This window comes from Pipistrellus kuhlii, unplaced genomic scaffold (assembly GCF_014108245.1).
Source record: "Pipistrellus kuhlii isolate mPipKuh1 unplaced genomic scaffold, mPipKuh1.p scaffold_m20_p_12, whole genome shotgun sequence".
NCBI classification, from domain to species: Eukaryota; Metazoa; Chordata; class Mammalia; order Chiroptera; family Vespertilionidae; genus Pipistrellus; species Pipistrellus kuhlii.
The window spans coordinates 49,369,705-49,396,635 of NW_023425427.1; the positions used below are offsets into that span (position 1 = coordinate 49,369,705).

The window sequence follows — 26,931 nt, forward strand, 5'->3', positions numbered from 1 at the left end:
AAAACTGGTGCGTCTTATGGTCCGAAAAATACGGTACTTAGATCTTCTAAATGCAAAACCCTAGCAGGATCAGGATTCAAACACACATTGAGGCACCTACAGGTATCTTAGGCCAAGATGAGGTTTTACATAAAAACAGATAAATTTCAACAAAGGGTTGCAAATGAGTAAGCCTGAGAGAATAGAGCAAACAGAAATAGATCCATCAGAAACTAAAGCAAAGATGTTTGAGCTCTAAGGAATAATCACACCTAGCAGGAAGGCTTAGAGAAGGTATAGCCGCTTTTCATAGGTATTTCAAGACACAGAATGAATTTAGAAAAACTACATCAATGGGAAATACAGAAGGAACCTCAAATGTTACTGAGCCTGGATTTGTTGAATTCTTTAAGTCTACACAAAGATTGTGTTCATTCAAGCGAGTAGCTCAGATACTGAGGGATACATCTGATCATGTTATGCTCTGCTTCAATTCCCTCAGGGGCTCCCTAATGCTCTAAGATTAATTTCAAATGTCTCAGTCCTTTATGCTCAGGACACTAAGTATGTCTTCCTTATAAAAACACACAACCTTCAATGTTTCCCATTGGTGGCAGTTAAGTGAAATTCAGTACCGCAGTGGTGGTGGATTTAGTCATGCCAAGGTCAAAGCAGGTATCTACCAATCAAAATATTCCATATTCCATTTCCAAGCCCAAAGCCATCACTTAGCCCATTAACATTTTAGGAAGCGATTACATAAAAGTGGCGCGCACACACACAAAATAAATGGAGTTCCAGCTGTAACCAGCAAAGTCCATTCCTACCCGCTCTGCCTTAGGAAGTGTCAGTAGTGGTTAAGAGAGAAGACTCCTTTTCTTTTAACATGAAAAATGAGACATGAGCCCAGCCAGTGTGGCTCAGTGGGTGAGCATCGACCCATGAACCAAGATGTCACCAGTTCAATTCCGATCAGGACACATGCCTGGGTTGCAGGTTCCAGCAAGAGGCAGCTGATTCTAACTCTATATCCCTCTCCCATCCTCCTCTCTAAAACCAATTTTTAAAAAAGCAACTATTAAAAATAAGTAAGAATGAGAAATGACCCTGTATTTATATGGGCATATAATCTTTAAAAATTTTAAACATAAATAGGAGGTAGAAGAAAATGCATTATTACTGGTAAGGCTCTGGCCAGCACAGAGAGCAATAGGAAGTAGTGGCCAGAAATTAATGCTTGCACCACAGCAAAGTCAAGGAGTAAAAGCACAAGCTATAGAGGCGCACAGAGCTAGGTCCAGATCTGGAGACTCTTGTTGCTTGCTTGCCAGTTACATAACTCTGGAATAATTCCCTTTGGTACTTTGAAACCTTCATTTCTGTGTTTAGTACTCCTTACCTCACAGGGACCTCATAAGGATTAAGTAGAGTAATAGAACTATTAACACAGAGCTGGAGAACCATAGTAATGTTTTAATTATAATGTAATGATTTCCTGTGTATAATCTCTTAACAACACTGCTAATGACAGCCCCCGACATGCATTAAGTTCTTCCCATGTGCCAGGCACTAGGCTGGGTATGTTACATACACTAACTCAACTGAGCCTCACAAGTGTATGAACTGAGTATTATTTTCAGCAGCCCAGTTTATGAAAGAAAAAACTCAAACATACCACTGTCTCTTAGATCAGGTAAGAAGACACAGACATGGAGACCTGGACACTAGGAAGAGGCATCACTTTTAACAGAAAAGCAGTTCAAAGCTGAAATAACTAAGATGTTTTCCAAACCCATGGCAGTTAAAAAAAAAGTATATGAATTATTACATTACAATACAATGTGTAATGCAAATTTGTAATTATGGCTTATAATTATGATATTATAAAATATTGCTTGTATTTTGTAAGGCAATGGCAGGTAAGAGTGTGAGAGAACCTGAAGCCTGGATAAAGCATGAGGCTGGTACAAAAGGCCAACTTAATTTTATTTCTCTAATCAAAACCCTCCCACTCCCTCCTTCTCTCTTATAGAGATAGATCCTCAAGAGGTGCAGGATGAAACACAGAGGATACTTTTTTGGGGAGACAGTGGTAGAAACAATGAAGGGATTTCAAGCTGCGCCTGATTTGAGCTAGGGCTACATGTATGTTTCTGCATGTGGAAGGGGCTACAAGGCTCTGCGATCAGAGTCTAAAGCAACGTGACTGCACAGAGAATAAACCAACACTAAGAAGGCTACACTAGTAGGCAGCACTGTAAACGCCTCACTCCAGACACTTCCATTAAATACCCTCTAAGGACATGAGCGACCTGAGGAGGAAAAGGAAGGCTCAGGACTCAGTATCCCAGGTGTTCGGGCTTCTACGAGGCCAAACAGCAGGCTGCCCAGTGCCTCCTCCGGGGGCAGCAAAGCTGTTATATTATCAGGCGTTGAGCTCCTACAGGGCTGTAACTAACTCTTATAGATATATGTCTCACACACCCCACGCAGGCACTCCAATACCTGCCGAGTAAGTATTTTCCAGGGGCTATTGTGAAGTGCCTCTCAGGCAAGATGATTAGAAGGCGCAGTACTGGCCCAAACTACCTGCCTTTTTATGCCTATTGGAAACAATACAGAAGTTAAATTGGCTTATGCTGGTGGAAAAACAGACGTACTCATCCCCTTCTTCGAAAGCCGTTCTCCTGTAACAGCTTCTTAGGGTCCTTTCAGCACACCGCTGTGACAGCAGAGTGGGGCTGTTTAAGAAAAACCTTGGCCTGGTGGCTCAGTTGGTTGGAGCATCATCCCGTACAGCAAAAGGTTGTGGGTTTGATTCCTGTCTCTCTTTCTCTCTCTCCTTTCCTCTCTTTCTAAAAGTCACCAAAAACAAATCCTCATGGAAGGATTAAAAAAAAAAAAAAAAAGAATAAAAGCCAACTAGTACTGATTAGCAATGTATGGGGAAAACAGTTTTCAACAAGCCAATGTCCGTGGGTACACATCCACGGGCTTTTACAAACTCCTTCATCTACAGTTTGATACAGAGAGAAAATATATATCAGAGAAAGAGGGGGGGGGGGGGCTGACAGACAAAGATAAAGGCAGAAGACTTTACATAGAAAATCTTCCATAAAGGGATAACAACAGTTAAATCTTCATTTATTGCAGAAAAAAAGAAAAAGGAGCAGGTAAGTCCTTCACACATCCTTCATTTGATTATATCTTCAGTGAGTAGAAATGCCTACCAAGAAGTGAGAGTTGCAGTTTTTTCTCTTTGAGAATCCAGGGCGGGTCTATTTCTTATCAACAATATGGAGAAACTTCCTCTTTCAGGAATTATTACCAGGGCCCAAGTTTTCTGTGAGGTGCTCTGAAGACAAAGATGCCTGCCCTCAGAGAGCAATCCACAACCAGGAGAGAAAAGGCATGTGCACTGAAAACTAAGTCCTTTTAAATGCCAAATTAAACTTGGTAAACAATGACATTGGTATAGACTAGTGGTTCTCAACCTTTCTAATGCTGCGACCCTTTAATACAGTTCTTCATGTGTTGTGGTGACTCCCAACCATAAAATTATTTTCATTGCTATTTCATAACTGTAATTTTGTTATAAATTTTTTAATATAGTTTTTATTAATTTTTTACAGAGAGGAAGAGAGAGGGATAGAGAGTTAGAAACATCGATGAGAGAGAATCATTGATCAGCTGCCTCCTGCATTACCCCTACTGGGGATGTGCCTGCAACCAAGGTACATGCCTTGGACCAGAATCGAACCTGGGACCTTTCAGTCTGCAGGCCGATGCTCTATCCACTGAGCCAAACCAGTTTCAGCATAAATCTTAATGTAAATATGTGTTTTCCAATGGTCTTAGGCTCTATAGCAGCGGATCTCAACCTGTGGGTCTAGAATTAGAAAGGTTGAGAAGCACTGGTATAGGCAGAGGGAAGACTCAGATTCTGCATATTTAAGGATGAAGAACCCTGCTGAGATAAAAATTCTGTAGGACAATAAAAGCACTGCATAGGGAGAGTTGGGGCAGATTCTGAGCTCTTCATTGTCAGGTGAGGCTTTCCTGGCTAAGGCAATGACAATCTACAGAAACGTGTATGTCACATACCTGTACAATATGCACACAGTTTTGCCATCAGAAGCCAGGTGAGGAGACTAGTCAAGATCAGTGTGGCAATACAAAGCTAATTTAAATGTCATCTGCAATTAAGTTTTCTTTTGTCCTATAGCTAGAAGAAAAACTGCTTGGCTACGAAGTTCACTCAGCTATCCACACACAGTAATGAAAACAGAATGGCCCTGTCTCTGTGTGGACACTAAACACTCTGTGGAAAATGTGCATTGTGTTGTCATACCGAGACTTGGTTAAGTCACACCAGGGATCTTTGCAAAATGAGGCAGATGTGTCCACAAAAAAAATGAATTCATCTGCCCAAAATTCATCCTGTAGCTCTGATAAGTTAGGTCATCACGTAAGAAGTATACATGTAACACATGGGGCCAGGTTGAATCAAATTTTGCTACCAACCATTTTTTGGTAGAAGGTTATTACTTGGTAAAATAAGCAGACTTGATCGCTTTCAGGTGGAGTTTTTTCCAGGAAGTACATGTCACTTTAAGGCCTGTCCGCACCTTTGGACGAGACATTCCTTCACGTGTCACCTTTCTTCTTCCTCAGTGACTTATCCATCCACCGTTCTCTCTTTCCCTTACACATTCAGATGATGGCCACATGAGCCAGAGCTGTGCCCCTGCTGCACAATGACATCCAGGAACAGGCCACCTCTTGTCATGTTTTAGCTCCGCTGCCCAGTGCATCCTAGGCACTTAAATGCTTGATAAATCAAGTACTTGTTTAATTACTCACAGGTGTCCCAAGATGGTATTACCATAACTGTCAAGTATCTAGTGTGTGCAGATGTGTATGTGTACACACACACACAAGCACAAAAATTTTTAGGAAACCAACTCACTTTCTTTCAAGGGTAGCCTGTCCTTGGTAAGTTTAACTGGTATAAACCATATACCATTAAAAAATACAGGGCAGCCTGGCCACAGTAGCTCAGTGGTTAAGTGTCAACCTATGAACCAGGTCACTGTTTGATTCCTGGTCAGGGCACAGGCCTGGGTTGCAGGCTCAATCCCCAGTGGGGGCCGTGCAGGAGGCAGCCAATCAATGATTCTCTCTCATCACTGAATCACTGATGTTTCTATCTCTCCTTTCCCCTTCCTCTCTGAAATCAACTAAAAATATTTTAAAAAACAAAACAAAAAACAGGGCAGTTACAGGAAATACTTTGGATTATCTTTGGCATGCCCCATCTCTCAAATAGGCCTGCATGAAAATCTGTGAGATATGAGAAGCATATATGTGTGTGTGTAATGTATGATAAAGAAATATATATCATATGATTTAAAAAGAGAAAAAAGGATAATGAAAATGTTATTACAAGCCTTCCCAGAGCCAAAGAAAGTTTTACCTCTACATATTTTATAAATATGGCATAAGTTATAAAGCTATGAAAAATTTATTCAGTAGATAATTTAAAAGGAATAGCCCCTGAAATACTACTAGTACATTACTAGCCCCTACAACATTACTGAATGTTTTATAACTTCAAACCTGCCAAGGTATTTTTCTCTCAACATGATTAGACATTAGAGGGTAATCACAGGGAACGCTTTTCTAAGTGAACTGATTTGCAGGACTAATAGTCTCATCTGAGACAATCCCTCATCCTCCAAATACCTATTAGACACCTGAACCATATATTTCCCCCAAACAGTTTTAACAGAAAGTAACTGTTGTATTCCTAAAACCTTGTATATGGCGGTTGTCCCAATTTTACAAAAATGAGTGCTTTTAAGGGAAGCACTTACCAACAACCTTCACTGGACATAATCAAGAGATCGTATCATTCACGCGTTGTCATTCACAGAACTCCTCCAGAAACTGAAAGAGGCAATACCTTGGCTGCTCCCCTACTCCAGGCATGTGGGAGCACCTCGCTTTACCTTCAGAAGGCGGTAAATCCTGCGGCATTTAATTGCACTGCTGGGAGCACCGAATGGTCAGGCACCATGTCCTCTCCCTGGGCTGCTGAGTGATAGCATCAATAACATTCACTGGCTGTAATTAAATAGCCAAAGTGGAGACCCTTTGCCACTTGGTAAATCAATGTTATTTAATACTCAGAGAACAAAGCACAGAGGTGAGAGGGCTGTTTTCAGCCCTCACCTTCACAGTACATTTGACTTTGTGCGCCAGAGTAGTTTGCAGACAAGGCATATTTCACAATTTCCCCAAGATACTGGTTAATGAAGAACCAAAGAAAATCCTACAAGTTGGTGACGATGACTTATTAACCCATTTTTGCAAATCTGAGCAGAACAGAGGCATGCTAAGCCGCCTGGCAATACTACACAGGGCTTTCATATAACTATGGGAATAAATTCAGCTTCTAAGTCAAAAGGTTTATAAATGAAGGCAGCATACAATAATTTTTCCCTTTAAATACTTATAATATGTTCTGCAGGGATGTTCTTACGATAATAGAGCAAATTCAGATTTGTTCAAACCATGACTCAAAAGTTCAAATATCCAGACACTGGGGAAGGCTGGGAGGAGAGTGCAGTTAGTTAGGAGCCTATAAATGAGTCAAGTTTTAATTGCATTGTAAAAGCAACTTCCATAACCTAAGGATTCACAACCACCCTGGGTCATATAATTCAACTCCCCATCTTTATACGACAAAACACTCACTTTAAATAAATGGGTGTCAGAAGAACTATTCTGTAAACTCCCCAATGTCAGAATCAAATATTAAATGATGTTTATGTACTTGTAATGCTAAAAGTATTTAATATCATTCCAATACCCTGAAAATGAGCAAATTGTGTGTGTGTGTGTGTGTGTGTGTGTGTGTGTGTTTGTAAGAGAGAGAGAGAGAGAGAGAGAGAGAGAGAGAGAGAGAGAGAGAGAGAGGGAGGGAGGGAGGGAGGGGGAGGGAGGGAGAGAGAGAGGGAATAAGTGTATATTTTAAAGTAATTTCGGTATTATATTTATTAAAAGTATATCTGTTAATCCTAAATACCCCAGATAGTGTATGATAGAATTCACAAACAAACATCCTATTTACATACAGATTTCTTTAGAAACCCAGACCTTTGCAAGCACAAGTCATTAAGGTCCACTATGGTTCTCCCATCAGACCACCACCTGGTAAGACGCACCTGTGGTGGCATCAAAATAAAACTCCCTTGGCCTCATTCTGCGGATAAACAGAGACAGCAACTCTTGACTGGGGTCCAGAAACTTGAACTTCACCAACTGCCCTACTTCTGGGATCCTGAGGAACACCCTTGTCTTGGCAGTCCCTTATACAGAAGGATTTAATACAGGTAATCCTCAAAATCGGGGGTGAATCAGGGTTCCCTGGAGAACTCTCCTCCTCACCACCCACCAATGTTTAAGTGCCTGGTTTCTGAATAAAACCATTTCCCAGGTTTCTTGAAATATAAATTACCCACAAATACAGAAATGTAAAAGAAAAGAAAAGCCCATAAAAATCAATCCAAAGGTATTTCCAGGAATCAGACTGGCTGGGTCAGGCAGTCCATCAGTTGGGCCCATCTCTGCAAAGGGCTGCTGTGCTTGATTGACTTTGAGGTCAGAGCTTTCAGGCATAAGAACAGGGTCGCCGAAACCGGTTTGGCTCAGTGGTAGAGCGTTGGTCTGCGGACTGAAAGGTCCCAGGTTCGATTCCGGTCAGGGGCATGTACATTGGTTGCGGGCACATCCCTGATAGGGGGTGTGTAAGAGGCAGCTGGTCGATGTTTCTCTCTCATCGACGTTTCTAGCTCTCTCTCTCTCTCCCTTCCTCTCTGTAAAATATCAATAAAATATATATTAAAAAAAAAAAAAAAGAACAGGGTTGTCTGGGTAAAGCAAGAGGCAACCTTTGGGTTCCTAGAGTCATTAATGACAAAATTTGTGGAAACTGGAGCTTTTTCTGAATCGCCTGTTTCCAGGGCCGGGCAGATGCTCTGCGGCTCACCGGAAGGTCGCTTCAAGACTCATTACAACCCTGGGACCTAAGCTGGAAGGACTGAACCTCTGGTTCCCATGGGAAAAGGTAACCTTACACCAATGACCACAAAACAGATCGCATTACCACGATGTATTGATTTTTTTTTTCTCTCTCTCCAAAATCCATCTCTCTGTAACACCAGGTATCTACTGTAATTTTTAAAATATCCAACTAAATAGTGTGACTTTCTTCAGAGTAAAAGTAGTTTTTCATTCCTCCCCAACTAGGTTTCTAAAACACGACTTCCTATGGAAAAGGAAGATAGAAAAACCATGGAATAGTCTCCATCTTCTCTCTCTGAAAGTGACAGTTCAGCAGCACAAGTACTACCTGCCTCCAGATGTCTAGAAAAGGTTTCCCAGTAACTGTGTAGCCTGGTACCATTGCCCTCAGTTCATAAATGAGAAAACTACACCGAAAGAACAAAAGCAGGGCTCAAATCCAGGACGTGCATCTCCAAGTCCTGAGGCAGCATTCAAAGGATTCTTCACAGGAGGGGTGGGGAGGGAGCCCAGACCAGTAGCAGACTCCTGCATTGTTTTTAAAAAATAAAAAGCCCCCCTCTCGCTTGCACATAAACAGTGTGTCCAGAAACTTCCCGAAGTAAAAACTCCACAAGTAATTCTGCTTCAGCACCTGTGGCTGAGAGCTCAGGATCAAGGCGATGACAGGATAATCTGGCTCTGGGGGGCAGGGAGAAAGAGAAAACGGAAACGGGTGCTTTTCTAAAGTCCACACTAATTAGAGACAGACACACTTTGCTCTGTTTTTTTAAACTAGCACCTATGACCTGCAAGAATCTACCAGAAAAAAAAAAAATGGTTAAAGGATGGGTAGCACCCGATAAAACAAAGATTCGGAAAATCACTCTAATAATGCCTTTACTGTCCAATTACCAGTGAAATGCTGAAATAGATGTTAACTGACTGAGCTGCTTCATATGACCCCCAGGTACGTGTTTTCCTCCCAAACTGGAGGTCTGGCTGGCTGAGTGCTCAGCCTGGAAGAAAGCAGAGGTATCCCGCCCTGGGCACAGCCCCACATCCTCGCACCTACAGAGACCTGGTTCGGAAAGTCTAGTGACACTAAATGCCCCAAATTCAGGTCCCCAAGAGAACATCCACTTTGTTTACGGCAAAGTCCACAACACAGTTCTAAGGAAAACATTTGGATATCAATAATGTGAGATGGAAACCATCAGCAATGAAAGCTACAGGTATCCGCCAGCATTGCATTCCGGTCCCGGTGACAAGGACTGTTAGCCATGTCGTTTTTTGAACAAGACTCTTCACCTGAGCTTCATTTCACTGATCAAAGGGAGTATTTGCCTATCTACAAGAGATGGTTGTTTTTGAACCCAGACAAGTAAAAGGACAAAAGCCCTAAGAAAACATTACACAAAGCAGGTGCAACAATGAATTAAGGGGCCCTCCTTCAGAAGTTAGCACACCTACTTAACCTCTCAAACCAGCTCCGTAAGACAGACTGCAGCCACCACACGGACCTACTCTGGAGCCATAAAGGAAAGGAAAGCCTCCTCGCCTGCCCTGCCCTTAAAGGACAAGAGGAAACCACGCAGACAGGCGCTAACAGGGCTGGCAGAAGTGCCTCTGCTGATGCACTTTCATGAAACAGGTAGAATGGCAGAGGCATGCTCAGGTAAGAAAAGGATCTATAAACCCCCTCCCGGAAAGAAGATGGTTTAGTCAACAGCGGAGACCCTCTCCACCACCACCCTCCATGGCTTCCCAGCAGGCCTGAGCAGGAAACAGGCTCGGACAGGGGAGCCCTCCGCCTCAGCCTTCCCTCTGTGCGGGCACAGCCTCTACCCCAACCCCTGTGGGAAAGTACCTAGAGAAGAGCCATTCAGGGACTACCCAGTCTCTGTCCTCTGGGGAATTTCGAATGTCTAATTCCTACTTTGGTGAGAGCGTGGGAGGAGCAGGAGTAAGACAACAGGTCTGATGTCACCACCACCACCTTGTGGACCCCGCGAGGCCACCCAGCCACACTCTCTGGATCAGCAGTCGCCAATCTTTCCAACCTCAGGACCACCAGTGGTCTATGGACCACGGGGGTTGGCAGCTGATGCTCTAGATCACCCTGTACAAGTAACAACCTTGGGGGCTTTTGTGTCACAAAAAAAAAAATTACAGAAGAGATCAACCAATGAACTTGTATGCATAACCCATGGACAGACAATATGTGGTGAAGGCCTGGGGTGGGGTATGGGGATGGGCTGGAAGAGGTCAGTGGTAGAGATAGGAGGACATACGTAATACTTTCAAAAATAAAGATTTCAAAAATGAAAATTACTTTTCACAGATTAAAAAAAAAGTACCATTCCCTTTCTAAATAAATAAATAAAAATAAAAAGGGAGTGTGTAAAAAAAAAATCCCCAGCTGACAATGGAGCAGCCTTCAGACACAGGCTGGCATTACACAGATAGCACACAACACCACCTGTTATTCCTCATTTGAAATAGGACTGTGTGAACTAGACTCAAGACAGGTAAGGATGGGTTTAAATGCATTGAGGAGTTTCTGATAATCAGGTATAGGTGTATACTGTTAAAAACTGGCACTTGAAAACTCTGGAAAGCTCCAGACCATGGGTTAAAATTAAGTTAGAAAAATATGCCCTCCATCTATGTTTTTAAAAAGGCAAATAAATTTCTTACTCAGTCTCTACTTTTGCCTCTACTCCCCATATGTTACTTTTTATACTTTTTCTGTCCCTCCACAAACAGAACTCTGACCAACTAAACAATTTAGGCTAACATCTCAAAAGCTGTCATTTAATGTGAGACCAATCCTTCAGACTATTACTTCCAAATTTTCCAACTCTGGTCAAGGTAAAGGGTCATTAATGACCTCTATATGCCAGTTTTGAAATAAGGGGTACTTTATAGGAGATGCTTTATAAGCGTGTGGAAGCCCACACTTCTTCAACAAGTCTTTGTAACTTCACAGAAAACAACATCAACTACATGAGCCACAGGAACACAGGGTTTGCTTGAGATGCTCCGAGAGATGGGGAGCCCAAATAAATACTCAGGTCCAATGCCTTCACTGCTCTGCTCCAACTCTGGTGGTTCTCTCTCACCTGCCATACACAACTATGACTGCTGGGCAAGGTACCCCTACCTTCTGTGATCCCTATCTGCTCTGGGGCTCATGGCCACCTCACTCCCCAATCCCTGCTCTCTGCTCTAGTACATGTGGTTTCCTTCACATCTGCTTTCAAACTTCCCCAGAAACGCATGAACTCTCGGCATCAGTGCTACTTTATAAGCCCATTTATAGCCAACACCCAGAACAGTGAGCGCTGCAGGAATTTGGCACAGCATCTACCAGGTGGCAAGGTCGGAGTCTGGCTTCACTTGCATTCCCTGTCATGCCTTCCTTTCCTTGTACACAGTGGGCAGTCCAATTAGGCAGCACCTGCAGGCTAGTTACCAGTAAGTAAATGCCAACGCTATCCCTGATGAGCCTGTACCAAAAAGAAGGTCAATGCCAACCCTATCCCTGATGAGCCTGTACCAAAAAGAAGGTCAAGCTAGAAAAGTGTTTCCCGGCACTTATTTTACTGTGGCTGCAAACTGTCAACAGTGGAAGGAAGCAGTTCAAATTATGTCCTCAGGGCTGCATTTCATCACTAAGTCATTCTATATGATAAGAGATCATCAAAAATAGTTACTTAATATGCACTCAGATAGACCATGAAAACTTTTAAAAGAAGATGTAAGAACTATTTTAAACAATAAGTAAACTCATTCATTTTATAGGTGCAAATGGAAACTTAAAAGACCAAGATTTTGTCCAAGATCACAGAACCAGTTAAATCATGTTAGCACTGTCCAGGAGGGGAAGATTTCAAAACAGTAGCTCTATATTCCTCCCATATTAAAGATAGAGTCCAAGCTAAAGAGAAAAGGAAAAAAAAAAAAGTCTGTGGATATGACATTTACTAACTGAGAAAAGGATAGACTAATTAGGGAAAAGTATAAATTTAACAAAAAAATAAATAAAAGCAGTAGCTTAGAATAAATGTTTATCAGCTTTCTTTACTCTCTAACAAAACCAAGTGCATTAAGGAATAGATATTATTATTTGTAATTAATATCCCAAATTTCTTACAATAGAATTTTTATGTGTTTAAATATTGGTTCAATTCTTTTAGAGAAATTTCACATTGTTGAATACCAATTCTTATTACAATTACTAGGGTAACACTGGTTAATAATATTCTGTAATGTTCAGGTGGACAAGATTATAATGGGGTATCTGTGCACTGTACTGGGTGCTCACCACCTGCAGTCCAGCTTCCTTTTGTTACTGTATATTTGACTCTCTTTACCCACTTAGCCCTCCCACCATCTTCTTCCCCACTGGTAATCACCCTTCTGTTGTCTGTGTCTATGAGTTTGTTTCTGTTCATTTTATTCGTTTGTCACTTTCTGTCCCATATTCCACATATGAGTAGAATCATACCATTTTCTCCTTCCCTATCTGACTGACTTCACTTAATGTGATAATCTCAAGAGTATCAATTAATTTTTAAGCAAAGGTAAAATTTAGCCTGGTCTATGTCTGAATGATTAAGAAAAAGATTCATTTAATTAAAACCAAGCTGAGGTACTTTTCCTATTCAGGGAGTACTTTCAGGCAGGATTTTTCTCTTTGGGGGTAGGGAGTAGATGGATTCCTGGAGGTAGCAGCTATCAGTAATGATGAAAAGTTCTTATTCCTTGAGATCAGGGCTCCTATTTTCCAGATAAAATAAGCTCATTTCAAGAATAATTATGTTTCCTCGGCCTGTAGCAGAAGAGGGGGAACTCAGGAGAGAAGCCTAAGAGTCCAGGCATCCACGTCACTGTGTGGGTGATAATCACCTAGTCACAGTACTTGATGGAGAAAAAAGCCTCTAAGTATTTTCAGAAATGCATGAATTTAATCATGCGCTTACGTGTGACACTATGAACCCAGGCAAAAGGTTAAAAGCACTGGCTTTAAGCCAAACATGTTTCACAAGTCTTTAGATTTTATCAATGCTGTCCTTAAACCCCTTTAAAACCAAAATGAGTAGAAAAGTCACACAAAGACTGAACAAAGAAGTCACAACCACTGGGGCTGGAATAGTCCACTAAATGACAGGTTCCTAAGGGGGGGCTCAGAGGAGAACCCTGGCCCCTGCATGTCTGAATTGTACATGTGCTACCTTTTCCCTGCCCTCCCTGATAGAAGTTATAAATATTGTAATATGACATGCCAGTTACCATCTCAATGCCAGGGACAGGCTTAACCTGCCTTGCTTGCCTCCCAGACAATTCAGAGATGGTGTAACATCACCAGCAAGGTAAACTGCTGGGACATTGCCCCAACCTGAGAAAGAAGTGATCTCAGGAGAAGAAAATAACCATATTTCGAGACTTTAGCTTATGAAATGCTATTACTTAAAATGAATACCTTTCTAAATGAGATGAATAATTAAGGTTTTCTCATTTCTAAGCCTCACTTGTTAAAAAGTGGAAACAGTATGGACTACTTTCTACCCTGAATGCTAAGCTATCCTTCAGCAGGCTCTGGAGAAAGCATGGTTAAAAGAATTATCCTTGAGAGGATTACAAAGGTAAAAGCTAAAGAAAGACTGAACTTTGCATGCAAAATTATTGAATGTTTAGGAAATCCATTCAAAAAAGGGGGATGTTTTGGAGGTTCCTAAATGCCAGGTCTTAGACCTGCCTTCACAGGCTTCCTGGGAAGCACTAGAAGAGATTCCTGCGTCTCACCTCTGAACACGGACCTAACCGGTCTGAAGTGGCTCCCGGAGCCTGTACTACTAACTCCCTCGCCTTGTGATTCTGATGCAACCAGGTTTGGAAGTGCCCGGGGGGCTCCACTTCATGCACTGCAGAAATACTGAATAGCTGTCATTTGTTCAGCACAAGATCCATCTGCACAAAACCCTACTGGGCTAATGCTGTTAGGAAGCCCGAAGAGAAACTGCTAAATAAACCACCGTTCACAGCACTGGATGCACTGTTTCAATACTCCAATAACCAGGCATTTTACCAAATGCATTACATGCTAGGTGGCTTGGAAAACAACAGAAACCTGCACTCAAAGAGTAGACAAACTTGTGTATACCTGTGTATACCTGTATATACCATGTGTATTAACTATTCTGCTGCAGCACTCTACAGCAAGCATGTCAAACTCGAGGCCCAAGGGCCACATGCGGCCCACAAGGAATATTTTTGTGGCCCAGCCAATATAATGTTATGTAAGAGATGTTTTAATAAAAATTTCCTAACTTAATTTTCATAATATCCTGTTATACGTAGTTATTAATAACTACAATGTTCGCTAATGACTGATTACTATAATCATGTTGCATTCATTTCCCTATGTGCCTTACATACAGGCACACCATTTCTCACCACTAATACTACTAGCAGCAAATATTTTAGCAGCCAATGGCCACATCATTAGTCTTGGACTGACTTGTTTGGTGTGTACAGTAGGCAATATTTCGCTTTCAGAGAACAAGAAAAATAGGTTTATTTGTGCTACGCTTACTAATCTGTGCAAGTTACTCAGTGTCTGCTAAGTTAATGTTCAAAAAAAATAATAATTTTTATTAAAATGTTCTATTATTTTATGTCAACAATTACTCATTTATTTTAGCCCTTTGTATTCAGCATGCCTCTGTCAAAATAAACCTACGTTTCCATTAAAATTGAAGCTTTTGGTTTTTTGTGGCCCACCTAAACTTAAACCTTATTTGGCCCGTGTTAGCCTTTGAGTTTGACATGCCTGCTCTACAGGAAAGAAACATCCGAAGACAAGGATTTGAGTCCCCGCTCTATCTTGAACTCCCTGTTCTTAGCTAAACTACTGGTCTCATCTTTTTCATTGGGGGCAGAAGGTAATGCTTTCAGACCCCAAGATTCCACGGTTTCTCAAGGGTAAAGAGAACAGATTTCAAAGAAGAGGAAACCCAATCCAGGCTGCTCCAACCCAGCAAGGCCCCATTGAGCTGACAGCAGCCCCACCTCGGCTCCCTTCTTTCCTATCACCTTCCTAGGAGCCAACAACGCCTGGGCTCTCCCTGTCGCTCCTTGCTTCCTCAGGCCCTCCTTGCTAAGCCAGAGGATATGGGGAAGCAGTAGGGAAATATGTGAGAATTCTGAAAGTAGCACGAGGAAACTATGTTTCTTTAAGATTATCCTGACACCTTCCAGGGCGGACTGAAGGAAGGGGAAAAAAAAAAAAAGTAATTTATAGAACGGTATCCCAGGGAACGAAAGGGGCTTAAGCACAGCTCCTGAAAGGTAACTTTGAACACAAGAAAAGAACTGGCTCAAGATGTTGGATAAGAACACAAAACATATCTAATTGGGGGAAAAAAAAATACACAGAAAGAACAGACAGACCAAAAAAATGGTACTATGTACGTAGTTTTGGAAAATGGTCTGCTTTGCCTCTCGAGAAATCTGGGCCAAACTGAGGAGACCAGCTGTTATCTGATATTTTTGAAGGAGCCGAGTGGGGGTGGGGAAGGAAGGAGCCTGCTGCTTACCCACCACCCCCACCCCATCTCAGAAAATCAGAAGAGCAGCAGCAGATGTCACAGAGTAAAAGCCACCAGGCAGGACTGCCCTATCGCCCATGCACTCCGCCCAGGCCAGCTGGGCCTTGCAGAGAGGCCGGCAATGGATGGTGAGGAAGCAGCTGCTGTCACAGGGCTCTCTTGCAGGTGATTGGAATCTGTTCTATGGCGACCCATTTCCCCTGCGTTTCTGCTTTCTTGTGGACAATGTGACTCGGAGCAAACTAACTCACTCACTAGAATAAAGTAAGGGTGGTTATTTCTGGAGCAGAGAAGAGGGTATATCCTGAAATGAGCCATCCCAACCATCTATCCCAATTTCTTAACCACAACCCAGAACTTCAAAATTATGATCACTGAGCAGCAATTCTGGCAGTAAATTAGGTTGGGAAGCCCTTGAAAATGTGCAACAGGATCAAGAACACACAAACCAATCTGAAGATAATCAGATATCGAATATATTTTTTAATGAGAGCATTTGCTTAATAGTGCTATTAAAAGGATCATCTCTGTGATGCAAACCAAAAGTAGGAAGAACAATTAGAAAAAGCAGTCCAGACTGGAAAACCAAGGTCAAAAGCAAACTTAAATCTTGGTAAGCAGAGACTGTATGAGAGAGCTAATTTTCCCTCCTCCAATTCTGATAAAAGAAACCAATTCATTTTCTGACCCAAGGGTGAACCTTTTCACACATTGGACATTTTCTTGATCATGAAACATGTAGAGCTCTTGAACATCTTACATCCAAGTGCATTTGGGGGCCAACACATGTACTTCTCCTTTGGATGAGTCAGGAGTGAGAGGCATTTTTTCTGTGGGCCAATAAATATAAAGAATGAGGTGACAGAACCACCTAGGGCTAATGAAGTACTTTAACTGACAATTCTAAGAGAAGCCACTTATAAGCACAAAGATGACACTGTGCTTCCAGATGCCTGAAGAAATGAGCAGAAGAAGTCTCTAAGCAAGATGGATGCCACAGTCAGCCTTGACTGACTTCCCCTCACCACTTCAGGCTATAATCTGAGCACACTTCTTAAATCAAGGTTGGAAAACAGGTTCCAACTCGAGTCAATTGATTGAGGTTGTCTGGAACACTATTTTGAAAAATATTTGGGAGCCACATCCAAACTCGGGAAGAAAGACTGCAGTGATTGATTGGCAATGTCTGCACCGAGCAGGAGAGGGAAAATCGATGGCTCCTATACTAAGAGTTTGCCAGAGGCAACATCCCTTTTATTTTCTAAAGGGGAAAAAATCTATACCTCCAATTGGATTAACTTACCAGAGAGAATCCTGGTAAGCATAAGAACTTCAAACGCGCACACACACGGAAAAATAGCCACAATTATTTACCATATGTCTTAAAAAAAAATATGTAACAGGAGGAATGACCTGTGTGGCATCTGAGTGCTCTTAGTCAGTCTCCTCAAAGCCAAGTTGAACCTGCTAGATCAGAGTCAACCTCCAGCCCAAGGACTGCAGCTGGTGTGCCCCTATCTTTCTATAGACTATGAACTACAGAAGGAAGGTTTTTATATTTTTAAATGATTGGGGTAAAATAAAAAGACTATTTTGCAACACAGGAACATTACAGGAAATTCACCTGTTGGGGGTCCGTAAGTAAAGTTTTACAGGATCACAGCCACACATATGAGTTAGCCATAAGAGCAGAGCTGAGACTCTGTGTCAGTCACTGTGGCCCATAAACCTTACCATATTTGCCACTTGGCCCTTTACAGAACAAGTATGCCATTACTGCAAGAACTGGCCTAAGGATTCCTCGAATTATATGGAAGGGAACTAGCTATAAAGAAAGGAGATTTAATTCACTAGGCTTCATAAGGTACTTGTCTTAGAAAGTTGCTGCTGTCCCTTTGTTAATATAGGAGTGATTACATGAAGTACTCCCAAATAAACTTTCCCCATCATGTAACAAAGCAAAAAACTCCACTAAACCCCCAGAGAAGTGTCTATGTGGGCACAAAATAAATAAAGGAAAGAACTACAAGTAGACCTTAGTCTTTTTAAATCTCTGTTCTGCAAGCAGATATAAAAAGAAAAACCAACATACTTTTATTGTTTTGGTTTGAAGTCTCAATCCATTGAGGGTGTTGATCGCTTTCTCCGCATCCTTAGGGTCAATGTAGTTCACAAAGCCATACCCCAAGCTCTGTCCTGATGAAAAGAAAGGAAAAAGGCATACATCAGTTCTACACGCTGATGACAGAGATCCCCTTTCATTCCAGCATATGGTCTTGCCATTAACACCAGCATACTTTCTCCACAGAAAAAAAGAAATTCCCTTTAATTCCTTTGGGAAGATGGACATGATCTTTTCATCTCCTTTCCACTACGTCTGCATGTTCAAACATCAGAAAGAACTCGGCAAGTTCTACCACTTAAAAACACACCCATCCCCAGATTGGCAGCGCACAGGCCCTGCCTGGGCTGGAGCGCACAGCAAGGCAGCCCTCAGCTTTGGGAGCCGGATTTTTCTTTTATAAATACATGGAGTGGGCTCCACATGCATGACTTTTTCTCTTCAGTTTCCTCCCCATTAAATGGGAAGGCAGGAAGCATCAACCAAAAACCTGTGGGTGTTCTGTACATTGCATCCTAACAAACTTACAGTCTTTACCAAGTACAATTATTTCAGAGTCTAAAATGGTGAAAAACCGTGTGTGTGTGTGTGTGTGTGAATATGTGTGTGTGTTGTGTGTATGTGTGTAGGCATGGGCAAAAGAAGGTTTACAGTAGTAATACAAACAAATAATTAGTAAATAATACGAGAACCAGCTCTATTTTGTGTACTCACAATTGTAAACCTATGTTTTTCCCACTGCTGCATATACCGTATTTTTCGGACCATAAGACGCTCCGGACCATAAGACGCACCAGTTTTTAGAGAAGGGAAATGAAGAAAAAAAGATTCTGAAACAAATAGTGTCCTAAAATATTTTATGTGCATTAAAACCCAACATCACAGTCATAAACACATGTAATCAACCCTGTAAAGTAAACAGCAGCATTTAGAACCATTTTAGAGCCAGGCAAGCACACAGAGACCACACAGAGCCGAGCAAGTAAAAAAACTTTTTTTTTAAAAGTATATGCGTAGGCTATATTTGGACCATAAGATGCAGGGACTTTTTCCCCCCACTTCTGGGGGGAAAAAAGTGCGTCTTATGGTCCGAAAAATACGGTATGCAGACATGTATTTCAAAGGAGAGCTTCTTCAAATAAACTGAGCTCACTTTTCTAAAAGGGGTTTGATGGCCTAGGTGAGGAATACAGGGAAATATGAACACAAAGATTTGCACTAAGGATGACCACGTGCACGAGAACATGTGGGAAGGAAAAAAAACAGCACAAAGATAACAAAACAGGATGTTTGGAGTGAGAGTTGCTTCCAATAAGTATTTTGATGGCTGCTTTTCCCTGTCATATGAGCCCTCTTCCCCCTGGCTCAATCGTGCCCCAACTCTAAAACAACAGGAAGTGACAAGGGGTTGGAATCAATGAAATGCACAATTAGGAAAGCCAATCAATCCTAGAGGCCTGGGTTTTTCAACAAGGGGAAGGTTTCCCGGTTTGAAAAGGTGAGAAGAACTACAAAACAGACGTAAACAGAGGTATGGTCCACTGGAAGAAAAACCACACTTAATGAACATTTTCCTGGAAGATGCCTAGTAAGGTCCAAATGCTTTGCATTAAATACCGTCTTTGGCCCTGGCAGGTGTGGCTCAGTTGGTTGAGCAACATTCTGTGCACCAGAAGGTCGCTGGTTCAATTCCAGGTCAGGGCACAACCTTGGGTTGTGGGCTTGATCCCTAGTAGGCGGGCATGCAGGAGGCAGCTGATTGATGTGTGTCTCTCTCTCCCGCTCCCTTCCTCTCTCTCTCTCTCGAATCAACAAAAACTTACTTTAAAAATAAATAAACACCATCTTTGTATCGATCTCACCAAGAGATGAGGGAGTGTTTCTTCTTTTAAGAAGGGGTAGGGAACATCTAGCCCGCTAAGGCCCACAAAATCATCTGGTCTGGCCCTGCCAAGGCATTAGGAGTAAGTTAATTAAATGCTTGACCAAATATAGCAAGCTGATTTTTAAGCTGGTAATTTAGTGTGGCCTGGGAATGATGTTATAAATATCTAAATGGCCCTTGGGGGAGAAACATTCCCCACCCCCTGATTTAAGGGATACCTTAGTGGTTATGAATACTGGAATTTCGGATAGCCACTCTGGTTACCCTAATGTGGTTTTACACAGAAAACAATAAAGACAGGGATGCGGAGGGGAGAGGAGGAAAGGAGAGAGTGGGGGAAGGTATGGAGGCAGGTTAAACCACAGTACCTAATAATCACCAAAATTTGTGATTATACTTTGGAAACCACTATCCTTATTTGGCCTAATCATTGCTAAAGTTGTCCTATTATCAAACTGTATTTTTTTGTTTGTTTTGTTTTTTTAAGGGGAGAGTAAGGGATAGCTAAAGTTAACTCATTTCACCCTTTTCTCTCATACTAATCATAGAGAATGTGTTTTACTCATGGTTCTATTTTCTAAACATTGCAGGTGAAAGAAACCACTGTCATTTTAAACACTCAGCTTTATACTAATTCGACCAGCACCACGTGTGCCCTGCATGCATGGTGAGTGCCTTCTTAGGAAATGTGCCTCAGCTCTACTATTGCTGAGAAGGATTCAAATTGGCTGAACATAAAAAAATCTGCTCAACGAAGCAGTTTATGATGAAAAGAATACGGGCTTTGGAGAAAGACACAAGGACTTCCAATCCTGGCTGTGCCACTTACCAGCTACGTGACTCTGGAGAAGCCACTTTGCCTCCCTGAGTCACCACTTCCTTATTTCTAAAATGAGAAGGAAAATCCCTAACAAATGAGGTTGCTGCAACAATGATGAGAACATCTGCAATGATGGAAGATTATTCTGGCCAAAAGATAAAGTGAGGAGCCCTGGCCAGTGTGCTCAATGGTTAGAGAGTGTCAGCCCACACACTGAATCAGGTTCAATTCCCACACAAGGGTGCATACCTGGGTTACAGGTTTAATCCCCTGGCCCCATTTGGGGCGTATGCGGGAGGCAACCAATTGATGTCCCCCCACCCTTCTCCTCTCCCCTTCCCTCCTATACGCTCTAAAAATCAATGGAAAAAAATATCCTGGGGTGAGGACTGACCAAATAAAAAGGAAAAGAAAAACATAAACTGAGGGAAAAGTACCTGTATTTCTATTATAGATTAAGGTGTTTAATACAACCAAAGAACTTATATGCTTATATGCATAATGCATGGACACAGATAATACTTTGGTGAAGGCCTGGAGGGCTGCAGGGCGGAGGGGGTCCATGGGGAGAAAAAGGAATATCTGTATGACTTTCAACAATAAAGACAAATTCACAAATAAACTAATAATTACATTACATCAGGAAGATGGGAAATAGAAAGGCAAGCCAAACATTGTGTCCTCTGGTCACACTGCTACTCTGGGACAAAATTAATCAAATCATCGATTGTACCAGCATTAGGAGTCCATTTCTCCTAGCTTCTGGCACTACCCTCACACCTGCCTTTCAGCAGCTTCTCATCACAGAGCTTTCTCAATCTTGGTTGCACAATGAAATAATCCTCCAAGCTTTAAACAAAACAAAACAACACTGAGGTCTAAGATCCAGTCCCAAAGATTTTTATTTTACTGGTCTATTACAAAGCACTGGTACCAGGTGTTATAAATCCTGATGACCAGTGCTGAGAGTCACAGTGTTGATGGTGAGAGATAATTAAGGGCTACATATGAGGTTTCTGGGAGCCTGAGGAGGGCCAAGTGCTGTGGTCTGGACATGTGACGTGACTCTGCAGGGAAGAGTACCTTTCACAGATGCATTTTTAAGATCTAAGTGGATGTCCTTCTTCTAAAATCATCACATTACCCATCCCTTCAGAGAAACAGTTCACTGGCCGGCTGAGGACAGGCTGAGCACAGCAGTGCTTGCGGAGCTGGGTCACTGGGTGAAGTGAAAAGCTCAGTCCCTGCTCAGCTGTCCCCCAGGCTGGCCTCTGAGCTCTCACGCCCAGCACACTGGGCACTCGAAAGCTTGATAAGGGACTAAATGAGAAGCATTATGGTGTTGTGCATTTAACCAAAGGTATTATCAGCATCACCATCACATGGCCCATCCATTTACTGGATCTTTGACCTGACTCCCTGGAACAGTCATGGGTAGCGATAATAACGATGAGTCAGCCAAATCGCTATCACTATTAGCCCAAGCAAAATAATCTCAAGGGTCTAACTGCTGTTAATAGGCTGCATTCCTAAATACACTCTCCTAGATGCATTAAAATGTTGGCACTGGAACACAAAGGAGTGAGGAACCTCACAGATTTTCTTTTTAAAGTGCGTTAGTCAAGTCAGCCAATGTTTATTAGATGTTTAAAATTAATAAAAATATCACAGATGACACCAAGATAGGCAAAACTCTCCCATTCTCACCTTTCAGCGATATACACTGAGTGGCCAGATTATTATGACCTCTGAACGCATAATAATCTGGCCACTCAATGGATATCCTATATAATAAAAAGCTAATATGCAAATTGTCCCCTCTACCAGGAGTTCAGCCAGCAGGCAGGCTGGCCAACCACCCATGTCCCCCTCCCCTTAGCTAGGCTAGTTGGACCAAATTCATGCACCTAGCCTCCTGTGTGTGTGTGTGTGTGTGTGTGTGTACGTACACACACACACACACACACACACACTGAGTGGCCAGACTATAATGCATTCAGAGATCATAATAATCTGGCCACTCAATGTAATGTTTTACTATTTAAATTGAGCCTCACATTAATCATGTGAGATACTTACTCTTCCCCTGCAGGGAGAAATGATATCTGAAGGTAGGCAAGGTCAATCAGCTTCTTCAGACTAAAAAAGCAGGTAGGAAGCTATGTCAGGACTTGAATCCATGACCCGCAAATGCTACATTCTTACTCAATTCGAACTACTTTATATCTGAGCCCAGAATATCTTTAATATGCCTGAAGTATCATGTAACAGGCAGGCATTTTCTAACAAGGCTGTTAGAAAAAAAAAAAGGGGGGGGGGGACCAAGATGGCGGCATACGGTAGACACCCGAATGCAGCCTACCACAACAAATTTGAATTTAGAACTGGAAAACAGGGGAGGCATTGCCCTGAAGCACCGGATGGCTAGCTGAGAGGAGGCTCTACCATCTGGGAAGGAGAGAGAAGGCACGCTGAACCTCAGGAACTGTGAAGGTACTGAGAACTGTGCGCACGAAAAGGCGCTGGCTTACTCCAGGCGCGCGGAGAGGAAGGGTCGGACCAAGATTGCTGCTGGCATACTCCTGGTGTGCAGAGAGGGCTGGCCAGGCTGAGTTCGCTACTGGCTTACGCCTGGTGCGCGGAGAGGGCGGACAGCTAACACGCGGCTGGCTTTCTTGTCCGAGAGGAAAACAGAATCACCCTATTGCTCTGATAGACGGCCCCAGTCAGGGAGAGGCCAGACTGTCAGGCAGGGGACAGAGATCTCTTGGAGGTGTGTGAAGCCAGAGGTCATTACTGCGGGACTTAGGGAGGAGCCGAGGGGAAAATAAAGCTTGCGTGCACCAACCCAAGACTCTGCCCCATCCAAGCTGAGCACAGAAGTTCTCCCAGAGGCTGGCTTTCTTTAAGGAGGGACTGGCCAGAATCCAAAGCTTATCTATGCCTTTACCAAAGAGGTGTACACGCCTGCAACCAATCTTCTGAAATTCACCGCAAACAGGACTTTTCTAAGGCGAGACTAACAGGGAACCAAAGATTGTCTGTACAGAAGCCTTCCTAGCTGAGACACTGCTGATCCTCACAGCCAATTGGCTTGGAGATCAACGCTTCCCAATGATACCAACAATAAGCAAGGCTTAACAACAAGACTGCACACACAGCCCACAAAGGGCTATACCAAGACTGTCCACCGCAGGTAACTGGGAAGGCTGTGCTACTGGGCTCTACCAGGACACCTAGCACACAAAACTATTTCATCAAATCAGGGAAACAACTAAAATGGAGACAAGAGGAAGGACAAAAAGGAAGGAGATGGAGGAAAAGAAAAGATTGGACATTGAGTTCAAAACTACAATTATAAGGTTATTCAAGAATTTCCTAAAAAAGGCCGATAAAATAAATGAGACCTAAGAGGATATGAAAAGGGAGCAACTAGAAATAATAAGGGATCAACTAGAAATGAAGAAAACATTGTCTGAAATAAAAAATATTACACAGAGTCCTAAAAACAGACTGGAAGATCGCAAGAATCAAGACAAAGATTTAGAACACAAAGAGCCAGAGGACACTCCTCCACAGAAGCAAGAAAAGAGAATCCAGAAAGTTGAAGACAGTGTAAGAAACGTCTGGGACAATTTCAAGCGAACCAACATCAGAATTATGGGGATCCCAGAAGAAGAGAGAGCAAGATACTGAAAGAATACTGAAGAAATAGTGACAGAAAACGTCCCCCACCTGGGGAAAGAAATAGACTTACAAGTCCAGGAAGCCCACAGAACCCCAAACAAAAGGAATCCAAGGAGGACCACACCAAGACACATCATAATTAAAATTCCAAGAGCAAAAGACAAAGAGAGAATATTAAAAGCAGCAAGAGAAAAACAGGTAGTTACCTATAAAGGAGCACCCGTAAGATTGTCAGCTGATTTCTCAACAGAAACCATGCAGGCCAGACGGGAATGGCAAGAAATACTCAAGGTGATGAATAGCAAGAACCTACAGCCAAAAATACTCTACCCAGCAAACCTATCACTCAGAATCAAAGGCCAGATAAAGAGCTTCACAAATAAAATAAAGCTAAAAGAGTTCATCACTGACAAACCAGAATTATATGAATTGCTGAAGGGGGTTATTTTGGAAGAGGAAGAAGATAAAGATAAAAATTATGAACAACAAATACGTAACTATCAACAAGTGAATCTAAAATCCAAGGGAATTAAAAAATCTGATGAACAATATTAACTGGTGAATATAATAGAATCAGAGGTATGGAAGGGGAGTGGACTGACGATTCTCAGGGAAAAGGGGAGTGGGGGGTGCGGGAAGAGACTGAACAAAAACTGTGAACCTGGTGGAGGGGTGCAATTGAAGGGGCAGGGAGAGGAACACATTTGTAATAATTTGAACAATAAAGATTTATTTTTTTTAAAAAAACTTTTTTGCGACAGTGGCCCACTGTTTTTCAAATTCCTGTATTTCTTTTTCTTTTCTTTTTTTTTTAAATATATTTTATTGATTTTTTAAGGAGAGGAAGGGAGAGAGATAGAGAGCTAGAAATGTCGATGAGAGCGAAACATCGACCAGCTGCCACTTGCATACCCCCTACCGGGGATGTGCCCGCAATCAATGTACATGCCCTTGACCGGAATCGAACCTGGGACCTTTCAGTCTCCAGACCGATGCTCTACCACTGAGCCAAACCGGCTTCAGCCAAATTCCTGTATTTCTTATACAAATATCAGTATCCCTATATATGAATTACTCTGCGTTTATTAATTCCTATGACAAAGTAAATTGTATCTTATATAGCGCCTATTTTCAGATTATTGTGAATGCAGATTTTTTAAAAATAAAACTATATCAAGTCAAACATCAATAAAAAATATATAGCCTGGATCTACTTTTCCCTGCTCTTATATTCATCAGCTAGTTACAGTCACAAACCACCAGGGAAGGCTTGCAAGCCAAGCCTCGTTTATCCATATCACCCAAATCTACTTTTCAAATCATTCTGAATTTAGAATGTGCATATTGACAATCCCAAAACCAAGAATCATTTCTTTAAAAAATTTATGAAGCTATACATTTAAATTCCAAATATAGCCATTATGGAAATCAATATGATAAAAAGAAAATTTTGAAAAAAAATGACAAAACTAAGGTGTTCGTTTTCTGACCCCCCACCCCTCCCTCCCTCCCTCCCTCCCTCTCTCTCTCTCTCTCTCTCTCTCTCTCTCTCTCTCTCTCTCTCTCTCTCTCTCTCTCACACACACACACACAAACACACACACACACACACAAACACACACATTCTGGTTTTAGAAACCAAAAAATAACGCCTTCTGGTAACTGAACATCAAGAATGAGGTCAGCACTACTTGTCCCCACAAACTACCTATAGTCACAGACTATTAGGAATTTTTGAACCATTATACCAAGCCTTGGCCCTGACAGCCATGGCAGGGACTTTGCTATGAAGCAAGCTATGTGAAGAGCCATACAGCCTAAGACCTTCACACAGTACTGAGAACTCCATGTGGACGTGCACTTCAGCACATGTTTTATGGACACTGTGTGAGAGAGTGCCTTTGTTTTGCCTCCTCTTTTTCAGTCTAACACATTTGCCACAATAAAAGATCTCTTCTTCCCAAGAGGCGAAACTCGCTTATAAATTATGCTTGGCAAAAAGAAAATGGTTACAGACAGGCTGCATAGAACCAAGGTCAAGTAATCTAAAGCACAGAGTGGAGATTCCCACAGGCCTCTGAGTGGGACCAAGGCCTGGTGAGAGCCACGTGAGGGTCAGAGCAGGAAGGGCAAGACAGGAAGAGGATCCACATAGGGACAAAGTGCTGGTGGCAGACACAGTAAACTCCAATTTATGCCAAACTGTGCATAATTCAAACCAGCAGCATTCCCCTGCCACCTACACTGCTTTTAATGGCACACTTTAATTAAAATTTTAATTGCATATTTTAATTAAAAACACACAATCTTCTGGACCCATTTAATTCAAAGGTCACTTTATTTAGTCTTTTCTACTTCAAATTACTACCGATGTACAGAACTGTCCCCTCAGGTTTAAAGGTAAAGGCAACAGACTGCCGTAATTCTTGATTATAAACCTGGCACATTAATTTAATTTTATCCAACCAACACTAAGCGAGAACCTTCTCAACATGGGATTGTGACAAATAAAATTCTGTATTTAAAAAAAGGGCAGACTTCATTATTCCTCAGCAACATTTAGCATTCGCTTGCTCAACAGTCATAGAAAGTCTACATTTTGGTAGTCCCTGAGTTTATAGCGAAGAGACAAAAAAAAATTCCTCTTCATAAAACGTATATCCTGGTAGAAGGGACAAAAGAAATACCTAACCCTGAAGAAAGTTAGAGTGAATGAAGGAAGGAAAAGGAAGCAGAGGGATGAGAGTGTGGGGAG

At 42.0% G+C, this 26,931-nt stretch overlaps 1 protein-coding gene across 8 annotated transcripts in view; it reads right to left on the reverse strand.

Annotated features, from left to right (window-relative positions):
• Nucleotides 1–26,931, reverse strand: part of ELAVL2 (ELAV like RNA binding protein 2) — a 134,220-nt gene that overhangs the window by 20,403 nt on the left and 86,886 nt on the right. For all 8 annotated transcript variants that reach the window (XM_036434195.2, XM_036434197.2, XM_036434196.2 and 5 more), the window contains one exon: nt 17,755–17,858. In XM_036434195.2, coding sequence (XP_036290088.1) covers nt 17,755–17,858 — 104 coding nt within the window. The remainder of the gene's footprint in view (nt 1–17,754; nt 17,859–26,931) is intronic.